Source organism: Erithacus rubecula, assembly GCF_903797595.1.
Source record: "Erithacus rubecula genome assembly, chromosome: 9".
Lineage (NCBI taxonomy): Eukaryota > Metazoa > Chordata > Aves > Passeriformes > Muscicapidae > Erithacus > Erithacus rubecula.
Window position 1 is genome coordinate 4,760,755 of NC_136660.1, and position 20,971 is coordinate 4,781,725.

Below are 20,971 nucleotides of genomic sequence, written 5' to 3' on the forward strand. Positions count from 1 at the left end.
ACACACACACACACACACACACACACACCCTGCATGCACAGAACCCTGCCCTGCTCACCACTCACACACACACACACACACACACACACACACCCACCCTGGCACTGCCAGCTCCCTGCACCCCTGCCTATGACACTCAGAGCTCTTCTGGAGCACTGGGCACACACATCTGGCTGAGCCTCATGGGTTCTCTTCTCTGTATCCTGGTCTGTTCATGCACACCCTGAGAGGGATGTGATCATCATGACACACCTGGGGTGCACACATCCACCTGAACATGCTTTATGTGTGTGTGAGTGTATTTGTGAGCTTCCTTAAAGCTAGGAGTGCAACATGTTACATGTTCTGTACCTATGGACATATATATATATATACACACATATATATATATATACACATAGTCATGGCTGCTTTTATATATATTTTTTACTATTATTATTATTATCAACAACATATTAAGGTACATACTAGTATAAAAAGTTGTATAAAAAGCTGTTCTTCTGGTTTAATATGAGCATGTATATATAAATTATTGCTTTTATCAATCACATATTAAAGTATATGTTAGTGTATACACAGTGGGATAAAAAGCTGTTGTCCTGGTTTAACCCCAGCTGGCAACTGAGTGTAATGCAGCTGCTCAGTCGCCTACTCCTGGAACTGGAAAAAAAAAGGAAACCTCACGGGCTGCTATAAGAACTTTAATAATTTAAAATAGAATAGTAGCAGTAATAGTAATATTGATGCTGAAAGAGAGGGGGAGAGAGGACTGAGAGCAGAGATTAAGAAGATGCCCAGCACAGTTGGCCAGCCCGTGCTGCCAATGGCCAGCCTGTCCCTGGACAATCATCCCCCTCCAGGTGAGTCCCCACAGTGGGCACACACTCCATGGCACTGGTGTGGAGCAGCCTTTGACCAGTTTGCCTCACCTTCCTGCACTCTTTTCACACTCACTGCTTGCTTTGCCACTGTCTAGGAAGCAGCACCAGTCTGTTAGTGGTTGTCATGTGTCTCTCTCAATTCCAGATAACAAAGAATTTCTCTTTTGCATCTATACAATTGTGATCAGATTTGTGGAAGAAATTGGTAAAATGTCTGGATTTCCCAGTCCTGATCTTGACACACATTCTTCCAGCACTGGACAACAGCTCTTCTCAACATTTTATCTATTACAGATTAAAATTCAAAGCTGTCAGTGATACATGACCAAAAATGATGAGATAACAAAGCCAAAGAATGAGTCAGGGTCATAAATTCTTTTAAAATAAATTCTAGTTTTAGGACAGGGAATCCACTCTTACTGAAATATTTATTTTAGGAAAGATTTCAGGTGTATTACTACAGCAACTCCAGACTGCAGCTATGAACAAATCAGTGTGAGGAACAAGTGTTCCTGAACCAGTAATGCTGATAATTTGTGTGTCCCCTCAGAGCTGCTGGGAAATGTGCCATCGTTCAGGTTATTGTAATCCTTTTACTGAATTCACTCCAGCTCTTTGCCTTTGGCCTGGCTCAGAGCTTGCACACAGCTGGCACCCAGGAGCCACCCTGGGATTTGTTCTGTGCATCTGAAGGACATTCCTTACTTACAGCTGTTGCTTGGCTTTTAGATGCTTTTTTTACATTACATTATATGCATTAAAACCAGAAAAACCCAAATGCAAATCAAAAGATGAACCAAGGTAGCCCTTCCAGTATTGGTGAACATGATTGCAAGCATTACTAGATAGGTGTCAAACTCAGTAAAAAAGACAATCTTGCTTTATTCCTCCTATTACAGATAATCTTAGTGTGATCCTCTTATTCCTAGCTTGGCTAGAGATCTTTTAACTTCTGTAACCTTTTTCGGCTGTGCAAAGTTATCCTTTAACTTAGAAAGCTCTTTTCTCATTGTGGTGGTTCTCAGCTGTTACTTTGCCAGGTTTCCTATGCCCTGCACTCCTGGGATCTTAAAATAAAATATACTTTACATTCCTCTGGGCTACCAAATAACTGTTTCTGAATTTGGGCCAAACTGGATAAGCCCTTCAGGAATTTGGTGCCCAGAGTAGAACATGAGTGCCAGTAAGTGCCTTCCTAAGCAGCATTGACACTTCTTAGTGGAGTATTTCATATGTTGCCTTTTACAAACAACTAAATTTTTATGCAGAATTTCTATTAGAGGGAAAAAGGATTTGAATGATTTTTATAGCTCCCTGTTGCTGTGTTTGAAGGGAAGGGATACGGTGAGGTACAATTAGCAGTATTTCAGCCCATACTCACAAGCACTTCTGGGATGGCTCAGATTAACAAGGGTGAAAATGGTCACAGTTACAGCATCAACAGCAACCTGTGCATGTGAATCACAAGTGCATTATAAATCCATTGTGAGTGCCATGGTGCTCCCAGCCTCCAGCAGCCATGCCAGAATTTACATAACCAAACATATTCCTGATATACCTGACATGTCAAATAGTCCTTGATATTTTTCCATTCCTTTGTCCAGTAACTTCCTTCAGCTGTGTAAAATTTTAATGTAACCATTCTGTAACAAAGATTTCTGCAGTTGAACAACCCGGTGTTAAAAACCATGTCCTTTGTTTTGCACTCCTGGGAGTCACTTTTTGGGGCCCCAGGGTTTGTAACTGAGGAATACCAGGATTGACTCCAGCCTTCCTCTCTGTGTGGCCCATGGAGGGAAGGATGCACTGCAGCTGCTTGGGTAGTGCAGCTGTGCATGTGCCACAGACTTTACACTGCAGGAGAGTTTCCTTATCCAATCCCTGCATTGGCTTTTTTGAGTGCTTCTCACACACTCAGAGTGTTTCCAGAGAACCTCAAGGTCTTGTTCCTGAGTGCAGTTTGCTGGCCGTGGCTGTGTATCATTCCCAAAATGTGATGCTGTGTAAGGGACACAGTACCTGTGACTAGCCTGACACTATTCTTATATAAAATAGCATTACAGAACAATCATTCTTGTCTCTGAACTTCTCTAAGTGGTGCTGTCACTGCTTGAAGTGACACCCAATACACCTTAATCTCTTGAGTTTTTCTGGCTGAAAAGGTAAGGCCAAGGGATAAAAAATCCAAGTGTAACTAAGGAAAAAAATGGAGGAGGAAGAATCTCATTCCAGGAATCCATACCACCTTGGTATTATGAGTTCTGATGCTCTAAGGGATTGCATTGTTTTTTACTGGAAGTATAATTCTTTTATTATTTAAATTAAATAAACAGTGAGTTTTCCAGCTTTGTAAATACTGACATACGATTATATAAATACTGATTTGTGCAGTCCTTAAAGCAGGGCTTAATAAGAAAGAAATAGAGATTTATTTTAGGGCAGTTTTCCATAATGTGCTAGCATTTTGAAAACATCACACATGAAAGAGAACATGTCAAGGAAATGTTCTGACTTTGTTGTAAACTGTGCCCAGATACAGAAGCAATAATGGATGTAGCAGAACATGAGGTAAGCACTGATGTAAAGTCATAATAATGAATTTAAAATTGCACAGACTTTCCTTGTTTGCTGTTACCTTTTGCTAAGTCTAAGGCATGAACTTGCCTAAGCAAGCATCACTGCACAGCCATGAAGAGCAGCATTGTCACAGCAGCCCTCTGAACACACACTGTTGCTTCAGCAGAGCCAGGAGCTGAAATCTTTCTGGAGCTCAGTAGAACTGGTGCTTTTTCTGGCTCTGGTTTGGATTTAAATGCACTGACCAGAGTTCAGCAAAGCCACAGGTGATTATTGCCAGTGTGCAGTTGGTGGGGATTACCTTTGCTTTTTCAGGATGCAAAGCTGAGCAGGGTTTCCTGTCGAAAGGAGGGGCTGTGTTTATCAGTAAGGACAACACCCTGGCTAAAACCATGGCTGCAAACCTGCAGGGATCTCTTGTCCAACAGGAGCTCACCCTTCCCCTTACAATCCCTTTATTCTGCCACAGCAATGAAATCAGCCTTAGGACAAATTCATCCCCAGCCTTTCATGGCTGGCCTGGTACCCACAGAGCAACATTGCTCCAAGTACTCCATTTAAATTAGGATAGAACGATTCTATTTTTATTTCTAGAATAGAAATCTGTATTTTTAAAAATATTGAAATCAGTGAGTTTTCCATAAGATGTTGTAATTGTGCTGTTCCCACTGCTAGAGAAGATCTGCAGATGGAGTTCAGTATACTCTGGCTGCACAGATCATCTTACAAGGTAGAACATAACATACAGATGTTACCATGTTTCTGCAAGTATGGCTACATTGCCACAAGATCTGTTTGGAATACCCTCATCACTGTTAATGGAGGTATTTTCTTTGAGACCTTAGGAATTGAAGTAATTGCTCCATACACTGAGGGATGTGTTCAGAAATACTGCTAAGGCAGGCACAGCAGTGTTAAATACAGAGTGCACATGGGGAATTTTAGGTTTAATCTGACCTTCCAACTGTAGCATTAAAAAGCTTCCCAAGAGGAATGAACCTTGCAACCTGATACACCTGCAGTGAAAAGCAAGGCTGCAGCAGGGTGCAACTGGGACACTCCTCAGCAAAGTTCTGGTGTGATTCCTGAGACACCCTTGGGGATCAGCAGTGACTGAAATGCTTTATTTCTTGTTCTTCTCAGTGCCCAGACCAGTCGTGCAAACAGGATTTACTGGCTTACCTAGAACAGATCAAGCTGTACTCCCATCAGCTCAAGATCTGCAGCCAGGTGAAAGCAGAAATCCAGAATCTGGGTGGAGAACTCATCATGTCTGCAGTAAGTAGGAAATGGCATGGAGTACTCTGTTAGTCAGACTGTGTTACATTGGAGTTGGGCTTTGTATGCTTGCAGCCTGTTCCACTGGCACTCCAAATCCTGTGTTGTTTTCTAACACCCATTTAACAGTGAGACTCTACCACAGTGAAGTCTAAGACTTCTGGCTTTAAAGGAGTAACAATTGCCTTTTCTTTTTAAATTCTCACAGCACACTGTTACCTCTGTTATTGGGAGGTTGGGTTTGCCCGCTTGACAGTGCTGGTTTACAGATGTGGAATAGGCTCATGTGTGTCTGAACACAATAAAAACACTCCAGGGGTGGAGTTCCAGCCCAGAAAAAAGATGCTGCAGGGCATTAAAAGATGCTTACAGGTTTACAGAAATAAATAAAAGGAAGAGCAAGGTGACTTGGTTCCTGAGTGAATTTCTTGATTTTGCTTTAAGAGTTATTTTTCCAGTCATTAGCCATGGAAAAGGCATTTTGTGATTTTATGGAACTTTTATGCACTTGGCCTCAGCACAGCCATCCAGAAAACACCTTCACATTCCCATGTTCTGTGATGTGTTACTACCTGGAGCACATGGGATGTTGATTCCAAGCTATAAATGTGCTAAATGGCACCAAAAGCAGGTAAGGCACCCTCCCACTGGGCACATTCTACCCTTTGCATACCTGGCACTGTATGAAACTGCACACAGTTTGGAGTGTCTGTCTGTGTTCCTCTAGCTCTGTGTCCTGCCTGGACCTGTCTGCATCCATCTGTACCTGTGTCTGTCTGTACCCACCTGCACCTATCTCAGGTTACCCATCTCTGTATGTGCCTTTACCTGCTCTGTGTGTCTAGCCCTATCAGCAGCTCTCTGTATTTATCCATACCTGCTCTACTGACTCTGTGTGTCTCTATCAAGCCATACATACCTCTGCCTGTCTGCAGCTGCCTGTGCCTGTCCATACCTGTCAGTATTTAGCTCTGCTCCCTGCCCTCTGTCTGTGAACAGCCATATCTGTCTGCACCTCTCTACAGACACATCTCTACCTGTAGCTCTGGGCCTATCACCACTTACCTCCACCTGTCTCTATTCACCTGTACTTACTCCACCTGTCCCTATTTGTCCCTCTCTTATATATATCATCTCCATATATATCTCCCTCTTGGTACCTGTCAAAATCTGGTGAAGTTCTGTCTCCATCACTGCCAGTATCTCTGTCAGAACCTAGGAGAATTTGTCAGAATATGTCAGAATCTGCCAAAATCTAACAGAATCGGCTAAAAATCTTACAGTATCTGTCAGGTTCTGACAGAATCAGTCAAAATCTAACAATCTGTCTCTGTCAGTGTCTGTGTGTACCTGTCACTGCCTCTCCCAGTCAAATCTGTATCTGTCAATACCTGTCAATATCTATCTCTACCTGTCAGAATCTGTCAGCACCTCTCTCTGTCTGTCCATATCTGTCAGTCTGTCCCTGTCTGCACCTGTGTCAACCCCTCTGTGTTGTCTCTCCACCTCTCGCTGTGCCTGTCTGGCCTGTCTCTACCCCTTGGTATCTGTACCTATTTCTGCCCCTCTCCAGGCCTACCTCTCCCTATTGACCTCTCACTAAAACAATTCTGTGTGGTTTGTACATTAATCAGAAATTAAGCATTTGTTGCTGAGGTGAGATGTGAAATACTCATTTCTATAAGATACTTGTGCTGGCTATTCAAGTGGTAATTTAGACACCACATTTGAACCTCTGGAACATACAGTTAATTAATGTTAATTGAATATGTAATATCTGAAGCCAAACTTGGGGTACACACTAACAAAGTTTTCCTTACTTGTGTCTTTTCACAAGCAGTTCTGTGACCAGTGTGGGTTATAGTAAAGCCAGATATTGAGACCAAGTTTGGTTCTTGCTATTTCTGTCTCATACTGTAGAATATTCACACTGTTTTACCTTTTTTGTTGTGTAACTCCTGTCAACAGTGCATAATCCACCTGGTGAAAAAATTCTAAGTTCTAAAATGAAACCCCAAATGTAACTTCACTGATCATCCTCAAGGGATGACCATAGATCCTAACCCTGCTTCAAGGGAGGAGGGTGAGAACTTGTCCTGTGTGCATCTGGAAACCTGAGAAAAGCAATGGCTTGTTGAGATAAATGCTCAGTCCCTTCCAGTTCAATAAACACAGCTAAGCAGGTGCTGAGTTTGGGAGTCAGTGGAAATGAAGAGCATGCTTAGAGGCCTGGATGGCTTTGGGAGGGTTCTGTGAAATCAAGGTGAGATGCTGCAAGGTTGCTACTCTTGGGAAATATGGCAACAATGACTGTGTGGTTTTGGTTTTCTTTTTTTTCATATTATGGGTGCTACACAGGAAAGAGCCAAACTGCCAGCCAGTGTCAAAAGAGACCTGTGCCCTCACCCTGAGCCTTTTGAAGACAATGCAGACACAGTTGGTTGGTCTCAGTGATGAAAAATCTGTAGAAAATTGTAGAAAGTCTCCCTGGTGTCCCCTTGGGAAAAGGAGCCCATTCATGACTGACTGTGCTCAGGTGCTCCCCTGCAATTAAAACTGTGGTTATGTGAAACTGCAGCCCAACAAGCCAGTGATGGCCTGTTGTATTAATTTCATGTTTTAATTGCTTCAGTTTTAGAAGAACAGCAGGATTTATGTTGTACAGAGAAATTGCCCAGTTGAGAGGGACAGAAACGCACTAGTAGTATAAAATGGTTATTGAATTGCTTTTCTAAAAAACCTGGAGTGAGTTGCAGCTCTGAAAGTGCACATGGGGGCTTTAGCAATTGATCACATTCCTAGGTTAGCTGGCCTTGGAAGAAGTGACAAACCCAAGGTCTGTGTGAGAAAGCAGATGGTTCTTCTCCCCCTTCCCACCTTCTGCCTCCCTCAGAAGTATTAGAACTCCATTAGAAAATACAGGAGTCAGAACTGCAGCTGGGATAGGATGGTATTTTATATTCTCCCCTGTCCTGATCATCTCTGAATGAGACTCAGAAAGGAGACAGCAGGATGATTAAGAAAAAACACAAGAGGCCCTGCCCTTGCAGCTAGTAAAGGTTTTATCCTGCATTAAATAAAAAACTTGTGAGTCTCCAGATACCTGAAACTGAAACCATCCTCTGGTTAGTGAAGACCTGCTAGAGGAAAAGAAATGTACCAGAAAGAGCATTAGGAAGTAATGCCACTCACAGAGCCCTCCTGCAGCTGGGGCAGGTGTGGGCCAGGAATGACCTGCCTGGTCCTTGGCCATCCCCTCCCCTCCTCTGGCTGGCACTGGCTCCTGCCTGCTCCTCCCTCATCTGCCTGGGACAGGTGTCTGGCAGCAGCAGAGCTAAGGGGGGAGGCTCCTCTCCTGGGAGAAAGGACACATTCCCACATTCACAGGGATCAGGACCAACTTTCACAGGGACAAACCCACTCTGAGTACCACAACAGCCCTGCTTTGAGAAGCCTCTTACACCCACCCCACACCTCCCTTCTCTAACCATTACAGCTGTGCACAAGCATCTTGCATTTCCCTCACCTTCAACAAAAACTCCTTCTCACAAGAGTTCATTGAAAAATAATCCCAATCAGCCTCTCTCAGTGAGAGAAAGAGAGGGATGAAGAGCAGAGGCTGTAGTGTCACATATTTGCAGATGTGCAAAAGAAAGAACTGTCCTCTTGGAACACAGCAGCCACAGGCCCTGTCCTACCAGTTGTGGATGATGCTGTGGTGGAACAAGCAAAGGAGTCCTGAGCTGGAGCTCCAGGGTAACCCTGGATGGTGCCCAGGAGCAGAGGGTGGCAGGACCATGGCACAGGGGCAGCTGTGCAGTCTCTGGCAGCAACAGGGCCATGGGGCCCTGCACTGGAGGGAGGGGCTGCTGGCTGCCAGCACAGCTCAGGCTGGCACTTACTCTGTGACTCAGGAAACACTCTGAAATCCATAAACACAGCTCAGTCTCTTCAACTGTTGCGGATCTGTGTGTCCTGTCTGCACTGCAGCAGTGCTCAGCCCCCCTGCCCTGGGAGGATTCTTGCAGTTCACACCTGTAGGAACAGATAGCTCTTCCCTGCAGTTCATACCTGGCTGTATCATGAGTGCAGGTTAATGAGGCCACATTCCCTGGGGCAGCTGTGATGCACTGTGGCTTTCCCCCAGCTGACAGCTCTTCTCACTGCTCTCCTTTTGGGCTTGAGGCTCCACACTCTTGTACTCTGTCTTTCGCACTGTCTGTCCCCAAGCTCCAGCACTCTCTCTCCAGTCAGCCTCCCATTATGGAGCTTATTGGTCTTGTTCAGAAAGAGAGAGGAAGAGGTAGATCATCACGTTCTCTTTCTCCATTCACTGCAGTTCTGTTACTTTCATTCATTAAAAATTCCTTGCTCACTGTTTAGTGTTTCCTAGTCCATCCAATACTGGAGTACTGCTGCTGCATTGCCAGCTTCTAAACTGTACAAGTCCAACTGATGAGGATTCACTAAGTCTTAATTGACCTTTCCTTCTATTAATTAAATTGGTGCCTCTTCAGGCACAAAATAATGGGTAACATTTGCAGTATGCAGATTGACAGTTATTGCATTCACTTTTGCAGATAAGCTGATCCTTCACCCACAAGCACTGCACAGCCATGGGCTTGCACCTTACCTGGCCAGCTTGCCCTCTCTCCAGCAATGGCTTTAACTAGAGAGAATTGTATCACAGGACAGAAAATGAATGTAGCTTACATATATTAATACTGTGCTTCGTGACTTTTGCCAGGCCATTCTGTTTTGTGCTACTTGTAATCATTATCTTCTTGTGTTTCATTTTACATTGTACTTGGCAAGAAAGACAAAACATTTTGGCTTAAAAAGGAAGGATGTGGAAGAGCAAACTCTCAAGAGTCCCAGAATTTGGTAACTGGCACAGAAGGCCCCCCCAGGTTGGCCAGCCTTACCTGTGCACTGAGGGCAGTTTCACTCTGCTCTCCTGCAGATGTCTCCTTTATCTTCAGTTCTTGCCCTGCTGTCTCAGGAGCCAGACTGTAACTTACACACTGATGTCAGGCCACTTCTGTGCCAAATGGAGGTGCTTAATGTGTCTAACTTCAGTCCAAGGCTGCACTGAAATATCTGTTTCCCTTCCCAAGTTCCCAGGCCTGTTAAATCACAAGTTTCCAAGCATGACACTGCAATGAATGTGTTCCACTTGGGAGGTTGAACCACAGGTGAAAACAGGCAAAGCTGCAAGCCAGGAGTTAGAAAAATGCAAGGGAGGGTCTCTGCCCCAGGCCTTTGGCTGGCACTAGGGCACAGCTCCTGCTCAGGCTGCTGCTTGTCCTTGGCATTTCTGAGAACTCCTAGTCCTGTTTGAGTGGACAGGGGAGGGCACCTGTAGGGCCTCACACCATGCATGCAATGACTTATTTCAGTATTTCACTCTGAAAATACCAAACTGCTTCATTTCCAAAAGCTGACATTAACCCCCAAGAACTGACACAAGTTTTCTTCTGCTGAAAGTTAACATAAATGTTCCACTCTGTTTGTTTTTTTTAATCTAGTAACACTTTACCTTCCTTGCTTGTGCCTAGTGTACACTGGCAGGTGTGTGGATATAGAAATCCTGGGAAGCAAAGCAAGGGATGGATTTTTCTTATAGAGAGCCCAGTTGCTAACTTTTCCTAGTAATAATGACTCTGGTAATTAGCAAAATCAGGATATACCTTACAGTTCTTAGCTTCAGTGTATGTAAAAAAAAGATGATTGCGACAAACACTGTTTCTCCTCAACAGCAAGGAGAGGATTTATATTAAGCCACTGTTCTCTTTTCCTCAAGGGCCTGTTTTTTAAAAAAATATATATTCCTTTTTTAAAATCCTCCCTGGAAGTGAAAGCAGCAGCACTGAGGAGGGACTGAGCTATCTGCCTGGCTGAACATCAGCTTCACTATAGTGTTGCACAGGAGCAATTTCACAGCCCTTAATGTAAGTTGTTTATCATTTAACTTGGACAAAAGCCTGGACTAACTGTAGAACTCACTTTCAGTTCTTTGAATCCTGCTTATCCTGAAGCAGACTCTGGTAATGGTTAGTTTTTAGTCCATTAGATTCAATTTCCCCACCTGAACAATGGGTAAAGCACAGAACAAAGGCCAGACCCGCTGAGGTGGTGAATGCAGTCACTGGCTGGACACAGATATTGACAGCAGTGGAACAGCCAGGCTTGTAGGAAAGCTCAGTGCCTTGGAAACAAACCCGCCATGGGGCTGAGCTCCTGAGGCCACAGCCATGGGGTGAGATCTGTGAAGTGTCCCAGGGGAGAGCATGGCAGGGCAGAGCTGAGGAGCACTGCTGGACAGATCTCCACTGCACTGAATCAAATGAACACCACTGTGAATGGGGGAAAGGGAGGCTCAGAAAACCAGGCAAGTAACTGGTGGTAAAATCCTGCCCAAGGCCCAGGAAGAACTCCAATGCCTTCAACAGTCCAGACTTCACTCCAAATAATTCACCTGTTTGGATTGTTCTGCTGCTGTTAATGCCAAGGGATTAAATTACTATTTTATATAGCAGCCTTGGTGAAAGAACCGTACAATAATTAAAACCAGCAAATAGCCAGACCTAGTGAAAAAACAGGATTAAAATCAAAGCACAGTGTGGCAAGGACTCCTTACCTGAAATGCAGCACTACTCACTCACTGCTCTGCATGAAAATGCAGAACTTGTGTTACTTTCAGATGTAGCTGTCAAAGAAATAAAAATGCAGTCTTAGTCTCTCAGCATAGTGTACCAAAGGAAATCTGCTTCTAGGAATGTATTTAATGAACCTTGTGTTTCAATTAAAATCAATTTTTAATTACTGACTTTGTTTCCAAAAGAATTTTAAGTTCAGACTTCAGACACTGATAAAAAAGCCTCTGTATTTAATGTTCAGTTTTCAGCTTCCACATGCATGAAAAACCCAAATCTGGCTGAACTGTAAATAGGACTTGGGATACTGTAAACAGACAGGTAATGCATGTGTCCTCCAAGAGCAAAACCCTGCACAAACTGCAAGATCCCTCCCAGCAGGGCAGTGCAGGGGTCCCAGCTGGGGCTGCAGGCACTGCCCTGTCTCACAGAACACTTTGGGAGTGCACAGCTCCAGGCTGCTCTGGCACTGCCTGAGGGAATGCGACAGCACCTGCACAGCCACACAAACCACAGAGCAGTCTGCCTCAACATTCCACAAGTTTCACAATTCATTTCTGTTTAACCTTTCCTTCAGCTTTGTTACTCAGTGGAGAGTTTGCTTTCTTGCTCTCAGGACTTACTACAGAGGAGGAATTGAAGTGCTGGGGATGGAGAGTGGATTTCAGCAGGAGGGCTGCCAGCCTGATCTGGGGTAGGGGTTTTTTTCCTTACAAAGTACTGCCATCTGCTCTGTATCTTGAGCATTTCACCCCAGTGTGAAACTACAGTGGTCAGAATATTTCTGAATTCCTTCTGCAATGGCAGCCAAGTACTAATGCTCATAGGATAGGTGAGGAATGAAATGGCAAGGGACATTTTTCCTAAAGCCTTTAATGAATTACTATCTTAACTCACATAGTCAGACCTGCAAAATCTGGAGGCTGGGACTTGGCATCTCCATGGAAAATGCTGAAAGAGCAAAAGTGAAGTTAGGCAAGAATAAAACAGGTTTTAGTGTGGGGTTGGTTGGTTTGTTTTGCTAGTGAATCTTTATGTACCGCTCGCTGTGCATTGAAGAGTTTGCAGCTACATCTCTCTAAGTGAAATGAACTTAAATGCTCAATGAATATTTCATCAGTCTTTCATTTATGCCAAGTTTCATTTCTTCAGTTTTCCTGGATATGAGACCTTGAAGAGCCTGCTGAATATCTGAGATAAAAGTATCCGAGTGAACAAAGTTCTTGACTACATCAGTTTTACAGAACAACAGATTTTCACCAAACTGTACAGTGTTACTGGCACTGAGGTAGAAAAACAGCTGCTCTCTGAAGCCAAAAAAATGAGATTAAATGTATGGCCTGATTGTTAGCATCTGTAGTACACATCTAAGAACATCTAAAAGCTTTTCCAAAACTCTGAATGCAGTTAACAGCCCACCCCAGCACAGCCTTCCTCTTGAGAAGGCAGATGTGATATGCATCAGGAAGCTGGGGCACATGGCCAGTGCTGTGGGCAGACAGCCCAAAGGGCAGCACTGCCTGGGTGTCCCTGCCCTCAGTGCTGCCCTGACTCAGCCCAGCCAGCTCAGAGCTGTGCTCTGGGTCCCTGCCTTTCAGCAGGGCCCACACAGAGCTGTGCTCACAGCCTGGGCCAGCTGCCTGCACTCCCTGTGCCTCAGGCATCCTTTGTGGAGCTCTAAGGTATGGCACAGCTTCAGCTGCCCTGGGTGCCAAGGGCAGGGGAGCTCTGCCCTGTGGAGCAGCTCTTCAGCTGGCTTTGGAGTCAGGCTGTGGCTGCTCAGCACTGACAGTGCTGCAGTTGGCAGGTGTCCCCTCCCAGGGCCTGGCAGCACGGGGCTGACACGCTGCTTCTCCCTTACAGCCTCATCTCAGCCAGGCACCCCTCACGCCACTTTGCTGCTGCAGTAGATACCTATGATTGTAGTTTAAAACACAGTAAAAACACAGTTTGCTTCATCCAAGTGGTGGGGTGGAGGAACCCTGGACTGCTCCACAGCCCATTTGTGGAGGAAGCTGCAGGGGGCACAAGGCAGAGGTAACTGTTCCATTTCCACAAGAGAGGAAAGGCCAGCTAAGTTCTAGTGCTCACCTCAACATTCTCTGTGTTCTACAGTGCACACTGAAGTCACAATAAAGAACAGCTGAAATTTTGTAGCATCCTGCCTGGAGGCTATCAGTTTCTTCTAGAAGCCTTTTTCCTGCCAAGCAAACAGGAATTTATTTGCTGCCCAACCTGCCACCCTCTCCTCACATGCCTCTAATCATCCAGCAGCTTTAAAAAAGGTGGAGCAATTACACACACTGCAGCCACTGGGAAACTCCAGGGAAAAATCTTCCTCTAAAGTTCTTCACCATCTGCCACAGAACCAAGACCATCTTTTCCTCTGTCCCAGCAGGTTCAGAGTGGTGTTGGTACTATGCCACTGATGGAAAGGAGACTGTTAGAGTGTGTGTGTGTGGGGGCAAGGTTATTCAAAGCTGTGAAGGAGCTGTCAGGATTATGGTGGTGTCAGCTGTTCTAGGTAACAAGAGATAATTGAACTGCCATGTGTGTGTGCCTGCAGAGGTGTGTGTGTGTAAGCAGTGCTCAGGTCAGCAGGAAGGGAAGCTTTCCCATGAGGCTGTGTCCTGCCCCCGTGAACATCGTGTGGTAGCACCCAGCAGTGAGCTGTGGCCAGGCTCCCTTCAGCTGCCTGAGTCAGGGCTGCAGCTCCAGGCTGCTCCCTGGGAAAGGGGTGTGCTGCAGAGCTGCTGGGAGTGTGGAGCAGGAACTCTGAGCACAACCTTCCTTCCCCACAGCCTGCAGTTTTGGGCAGTGGTTTGTTTCAGACATGCTAGATGTATAAAAAAGTGTTCCAGATTTGGGGGGCAGCCCGTGCTTTGGGAGTCACATCAGTGTGTGACGCAAGCTGTGCTGCAGGGCCAAGGCTTCTGAGGGCTGGTTCAGGTCACACATCCCAGTCCCCAAACTCACCACCTACCCTCCCATGGCAGCAGTGCCCTGCAGACACCACGTGGCTGCTACAGACCAGCAGCCCTTCCTAGGAAGTTCACATGCTGCAGCAGGGAGTGAACTTCAGAGGCCATCTGGTAGATTTTACACCTTCTCTTGGGGAATTGAGATAATTTCAGTTTGCCATCACACATATCTGTGCATTCAATCAGATACTATTTTTTCTTCTTGCATTTCCAGAGAGCAGCAGTTTGTGTTGTATTAACTGCAAGATATTCCTGAGATTTTCCTGCCAGTTCAGAGGTGTTTGCAAATTGCAACTAAATGGAGCCTCTTGGCTGCAGTTTATTTCTGCCTTATCAGAATGAAGACACACAATAACACACCTCTCTCACTTGATCAATTTGTTTGGGCTGGCAAAGGGAGAATACTTGAACCTTTCCTGATAACCCCGTTTGTAAATCTGTATCTTGTCCAAGGCTCTGGGGCTGGGCTGGATGGCAGAGCACAGGATCACTGTGCCACTAAACCCAGGGACAGATCTTCAGAGACCCAGCCTCAGAGCTTTACACAAATGCTTCAGCAGAGGGGATGTTTGGAAGGTGAAGTGTGAAGGCTCCCCCATTTGGAAGGACTATCCTGCTGTTTGTCCATGCCAGGCACAGAGCTGCCTCAGTGTGGCTGTTCCTGTCCCTGAGCAGTGGCACTGCTGGGAAGGTGCTGGCCTCTGTTTGTTCTGTGTTCTGCCCTTGGGGGAGCACACAGTCACTGGGGTTTCTGTGGGTTACCCCACTTCTAATATCCCATACAAATGCTGGCTGCTGAGAACAGAGCCTTCAGAGTATCCCAGCACTGCTCCTGAGCATCTGTGAGGCCTGGAATGCGACGGGAGCAGCTGGAGGCTTTACCTAGTACTCAGACAAAGGAAACAAGGGGTCACATTCCCACAGCTCTTCTTCCAGTTGGTTTCAGTACCCATCAGTAGTAATTGCAATAGGACCCTGCTGACAGGCATGGTGAATTCCTGTTAAAGAAACAAAACATTGACATTATCTCCCAAAGCACTTATATACTCCACCAGCACAGTAAATCTGAGCAGCAGACCAGGAGTACAGTGATCAAACACAAAGGGAGAACATGGGAATTATGGCAATCTTGAACTGTTGTTTATTCCTGTGTCTACTGTGATTAAAAGCATGCTGACTTCTAGGCTGCTGTTTCTGTTTCCTATTACAGCTGGACAGCGTCACTTCACTAATTCAGGCTGCCAAAAATTTAATGAATTCTGTGGTGCAGACAGTGAAGATGTCCTATATTGCATCCACAAAGATTATCAAGATTCAGAGTCCTACTGGCCCACGACATCCAGTTGTGATGTGGAGAATGAAAGCTCCAGAGAAGAAGCCCCTGGTTAAAAGAGAGAAGCCAGAAGAAATCTATGCTGCTGTCAGAAAAGGTTCTGCAAAGAAGAGAATCCATCCTGTGCAAGTCATGAGTGAATTCAGAGGCAGAGAAGTAGTCTAATATTTTGTCACTGTGTCTTCCTATCTTGAATTTCCAATGATTTTTCCTCTATTCCCCCACTTATTTAATAATTCTATATGCCAACATTTTGCTCTAAATCTGTAAGGTAACACTTGCCTAAATGATTGGAAAGTGCTGTTGGATTAATTAGAAGCAGGCAGTGGAACAGAGTGCTGCTGCTCCTGCAGAGCCAAGCTCTGGTGCCTGCACACTGGGAGGGAGCCCTGTGCCAAGTGCCCAGAGCCATCCTGCACTGCCCAGGCCCTGGGAGCTCCCTGCAGGGGTGAGTGTCCCCAGTGCAGTGCCTCTGCTCTGTGACACAGGGCTGCTCACCCCTGAGCAGGGCAGGGGCTGCTCAGCTGAGCCCAGGCTCTGGGCCCAAACCTGGCTCCAGATTGAGCATCCACACCTGTCCTTGGCCAAGACCACACCTGGGAAATGTAAGCTTGAAAAGGTTTGCTGAAACACACACATGGATGCAATCATGTAATAAAGCAGCAGGGCTGACCGCTCTTTAGAAGGAAACACCAACAGGAATCTCTGTTCTGCTCCCTGCTCTCATCTCAAAAGTCCCAATAAATCTGCTGTTACATTAACAATAAAAACCTTTGCTAATTGCTGCACCAAAGGAGAACCTTGAAATAAATCATTATCCTGAGACCAATGTGTGAAATACACCTATCTTGACTCTTAGGAATGGGGAGACTTTTCCAAAGCAGCTGAAGGGAATGAAGTTACTTCTGACACGAGTCCTAAATGCAGGATTGTGCTGCTGAGTGGCTGCACTCCAGGTGTGTAATGAAGGTAAATCCTGCTAGGCTAGACCTCTGCAATGTACTTAAGAAAAACCAGGTTTCTTCTAAATATTTTCAAATCTGAAATCCACTCAGACTAATTTATTTTTAGGCTCTAACTTGCCTTTTTGCCATGTCATGAATTTTTCCCAGGCTCCATTTGTTACTCAAGATGTCTTTGCTTGGCTGCTCAGGAGCTCCTTTGGCATGGCCTTCTGCCCTTGCTAGGGTGAAAGGGCTCCCTGAAAACAGAGCTGCTGTGTGTCTCTGACTGCCATTATGGGATGGCTTCACACTCTGGGCCACTGCTCCAGGTCGTGTATGACTGTGTTGGCACAGCAGGGCTGATCTAGCCCCGAGTGGGCAGCCAGAGTAACCCTGGGCTATGCCTTTCCTCTGGGACTGCTCTGTAAGCTCAGGATGCGGGGTCAGGACAATTTCTAGGCTGTTGGCTATGAAACCTTGTAAAACTGTAAATGCTATGAATTAAAACTTTAACTATGAATTAAAAATTCTACAGACCATTCTTCCACCCTCCCTAACGCTGCAATCAGTTAAATGGAACAAAAGAGAAAGTCTGAAAGAAAAAACACCTATTTCTAACTCCAGCTCCCTCCAGAATGTTTGCATCAAGATGCTGCTCATGTCTGCAGCCTTTGCTGCTCCTGCCAGGGCTCCAGAGGCAGCAGAGGAGCTGCACTGGGGGTGTGAGTGCCCTGAAACCCTCCTGTGTCCAGCTTCACCTTCGATGCTGGTCACTGTGGTGTCAGACATTGTAACCAGTGCCTGGTATCATGCTGTCAATGAACAGGCACACACACCCCCAGAGGCTGCCCTCAGTGCTGTGGGATTTTCCCTGTGTCTGCAGCTCTAGGAGCTGCTGCAGGGGAGAGGCTTTCCAGCACCAGTGTCACTACAGCACCCTGTGCTTCATTTCCTGCTCCCCCTGCACTGCCAGTCTCTGCCCTTACCCTGGCCATGCTCAGTGCCACTTTGACCTCAACAAAGCAATTTATTACACAAAAACCACCCTCTAAATGAGCAGGGGATTTAAAACCCACTGCAGATTGCTGAGAAGAGCCAAAAGAACAATAATTAAATCTAGACTAAGTTTATCTTGGAACTCCCAGTGAAAAGATGATTCCTGGCTAAGGTGGCAGAGGGCAGCAGTCCTCAAGCTGTAAAGAGCCCAGCTCATTGCCCACAGCAGCCACTCTGGGGAACAGGGAACCACCACTCCCTGCCCCAGGGACAGTCCTGAGCAGATGAACTGCTCAGGAAGTTTCATTCCAAGCAGCTCCTCGTTCACCCTGCAATCTCCTCAGGCCCTGCCAGCCCAGCCTCTCTCCAGTTTGTGTGTGCCCCTCAGCTGCTCCCAGCCTGGCACAGCTGCAGCTTCCTCACCTCAGCAGCTGCCATTGCTTCATTAGCCTGCCTTGGCCTCTCCCCGTGACCACATCACAGAGCAAAGTGACAGTCCCGTTGCTGAAGCCCATTACTTTGAAAGGACAGGTCTGTGTCATTTCCATGAATCCCAGAGCTGTTGAATTTTTCTATTTTTTCCTAAAAAAACCAACATAGCTTTTTCTCCCAACATAGCCTGGTGCCACTAGGGAAGCTCTGCAGCTGCATCTCCACTAAAGAACACAACTAAAAGCCTGGCATCAGACTTGCCATGGTGCCAAAGTCCTGCAATGCTTTGTGGAAGGCTTGTGTTCTTTATTTTCTGTGAGTCCACTACTGAAGCATTTGAGGGAAGTTTGTTTATATAGCAAGTTATTCCAAAAGCCTTTAGAAGTTTTCTTTTTGGCAAAAAATAAAAATTAAGTCTTTATCAGTAGTAGATAATAAAATTCTATGTAAAACCTGTTTTTGCTTCCAGATATTACTAATCCCTTGTGTGTTGCTCCTGGTTGAACTTGGGGGACATGCAGCATATGAGGCTCAGGAAATGAGATAAATAAACCCGTTGCCTCAGGTTGGATTAAAAGTCAGAACAGAACAAATGCCCTGTGCTGGAAGGGGCAGGGAGGGAAAGGTGTGAGTGCGGCCAGGGTGGCACAGGGCACAGAGCAGTGTCAGTGTGGCCAGGGTGGGACAGGGTGGCACTGCTGGAACCCCTAATGCCCCTGGGGCTGGGAACAGAGACACAAGAGAACAAAGCACTCCTCCCATTCTGTCCATAGAGGCAATTTAACATATGAGTTGAGTAATTAAATAATCGTTAAAGATCAAGCTGATGATGCTACACACTTTTGTTTTCCCTGGGAGATCATTAGAACTGCCTTCACTCTCTCTCTCCCCAGGGTGATCAGAGGGCTTGGTTTTTGCACAACTACTTCTTCAAGGGATGGAAATGCACCAGCAGTGTTAATTAACAAGCCATGGATTTTGTGTTGTGCATTGGAAGTGGTGCTGCACTGAAAAATACCACCTTTCAAATAACAAACCACAACTCACTGGAAACTTTCCTGGCACTAAGAGAAACAAAATATATCCAAAGCAGAAATGGCAAACAAACCATGAAAATACTTTAACGCCCCTGATGTCTCTCATCAACAGGAGCAATGTGCTGCTGTGGTCCAAGGAACTGGAAGCTGAGGAACTAATTTTTGGCTCCAGCCTAAAAGCAGTAATTAAGATGAAAGCTTGCACTGCAAGAGGTGGATCTAACAGCTTTATGTTTTAAGGAGCTTTTCACAGGATAGGAAATATTCACATTCTGCTTCCTGAGGGTGAAAATGACCGTGTTAAACAGGCTGGAGAGCACAGAGATGCCCTGTGCAGGATGATGTTTCCTCTCGACACTCCAATCTTTTACCAGCCCGGTCATTTTCAAGCTGATGTGTTTGCTGCTGCAGCTCTGTTACCTTCACAGGAGGCAGCACATAACTCGAGCAGCTGCCAGCACCCCACCCCTTCCTCCTTCCAAGGAGGAATAAAAAGCAAAAGGCTCTAAAGGTTCTATTCTGCCTTCCCCTCCTCTGCCAACCCAGTCCAGTCCTCTCAGACACCACTGAGGGTTGGGGCTTTTGTGGTCCTCAGAACCTCAGATGAAAAAAAGTAAATAAAACCACCAGTGCAACTTGCTGTCAGGAAGGTTTGCATCAGTTCTCTAAGAGAACATCTGGGTGCACATTGCAAAATTTCTATTTAGCTCATCTGCACTTAGGAGCAAGCTGAGGGCAGAAAAGAGAGGATTTTTTTGCCACTTTATACCGGGATACAAATTCCACGAGGGGAAATGTAGGTTATATATGGGGAAGGAATCCTTTATTGTGAGGGTGGGGAGGCCCTGGCTGGATGGGGCTTGGAGCAGCCTGGGAGAGTGGCAAGTGTTGGACAAGATGGTCTTCAGGGTCCAGTCCAGCCCCCCAACATTCTGAGAGTCTGCATGGGTTGTACAGGTGCCACAGAAACTGCAAACACAGAGAGGCAGCCTCAGGCACACACTGCAAACATCTGCCCTCAGTGTGCCTGGGCTTCTTTGCCCTTGGCTGACAGGAAAACAACCCTCTCTTATTTACCTATTTATACAATTACATCATTTACCTGTAATGTAGTTTAGATCCATCACAACACATATTAGTAATGACTATTACAGCACATCATAAAATATGAGTAACACAATGCAGTTCTTTTAATGCAATTAAATATACAGATATATTAAATATATTTATATAATTCCATAACATTTAGTTACCAATAAACTAAAGTTGTTAGAATTCATAGCAAGTACACAGAAGCACATGAATGTTTTACTTTATAAAGATGCAGCATGTCATATACTCAGCCTCAATTTTCTGCTTTTGAATTAATCTGACAGGGAAAAAATGTCTGCATCTTATGGCAAAAGTATAGCAACTACATCTAGTCAGTCAAAAAGCAAAGTGGAACTTAAGCCCCCAGCAATTAAAAATAAGCACAGAATAATTATGTCTGCAAACCTTTGAAGAGTTTGAATAGGATATTCATACTTATTACACTATAAAAAGAAAGGGAAATGAGACAACTTTTTGGCTTAGGATGAGCACTATTATCACTGAAATAATTTTTGTCTAGCTGCAAGCATTACACCAGCCAATATAATTTCAAGACAAGCAGTTGTTATGTTAACAAGAATGACTAAGATGCTTCACTTCCCCTGCATCCTGTCCTTCAACTACTCTTCCCTATTTCCCCCTGGAAGAACCTCTTGTTCTCTGGAATGAATTCAGCATATACAAATGTACTAACATTTTGGTGACTGTATCCATCCCAGAGATCCCATCTGAAGCACTTACTGTGAATTTAACCCATAATCTTG

General features: G+C 45.3%; 1 protein-coding gene across 5 annotated transcripts in view; it reads left to right on the top strand.

Moving 5' to 3' along the window:
• CTNNA3 (catenin alpha 3) overlaps positions 1–17,457 on the top strand; it is a 374,030-nt gene extending 356,573 nt beyond the window's left edge. For 4 of the 5 annotated variants that reach the window (XM_079312299.1, XM_079312296.1, XM_079312298.1 and 1 more), the window contains 2 exons: positions 4,602–4,736; positions 15,584–17,321. In XM_079312299.1, the coding sequence (XP_079168425.1) occupies positions 4,602–4,736; positions 15,584–15,871 (423 nt within the window). In that variant the 3' untranslated portion in view covers positions 15,872–17,321. Of the gene's footprint in view, positions 1–4,601; positions 4,737–15,583 lie in introns of all 5 variants that reach the window. The other variant, XR_013775088.1, reaches the window with a different exon arrangement.
• The last annotated feature ends 3,514 nt before the right edge of the window (positions 17,458–20,971 follow it).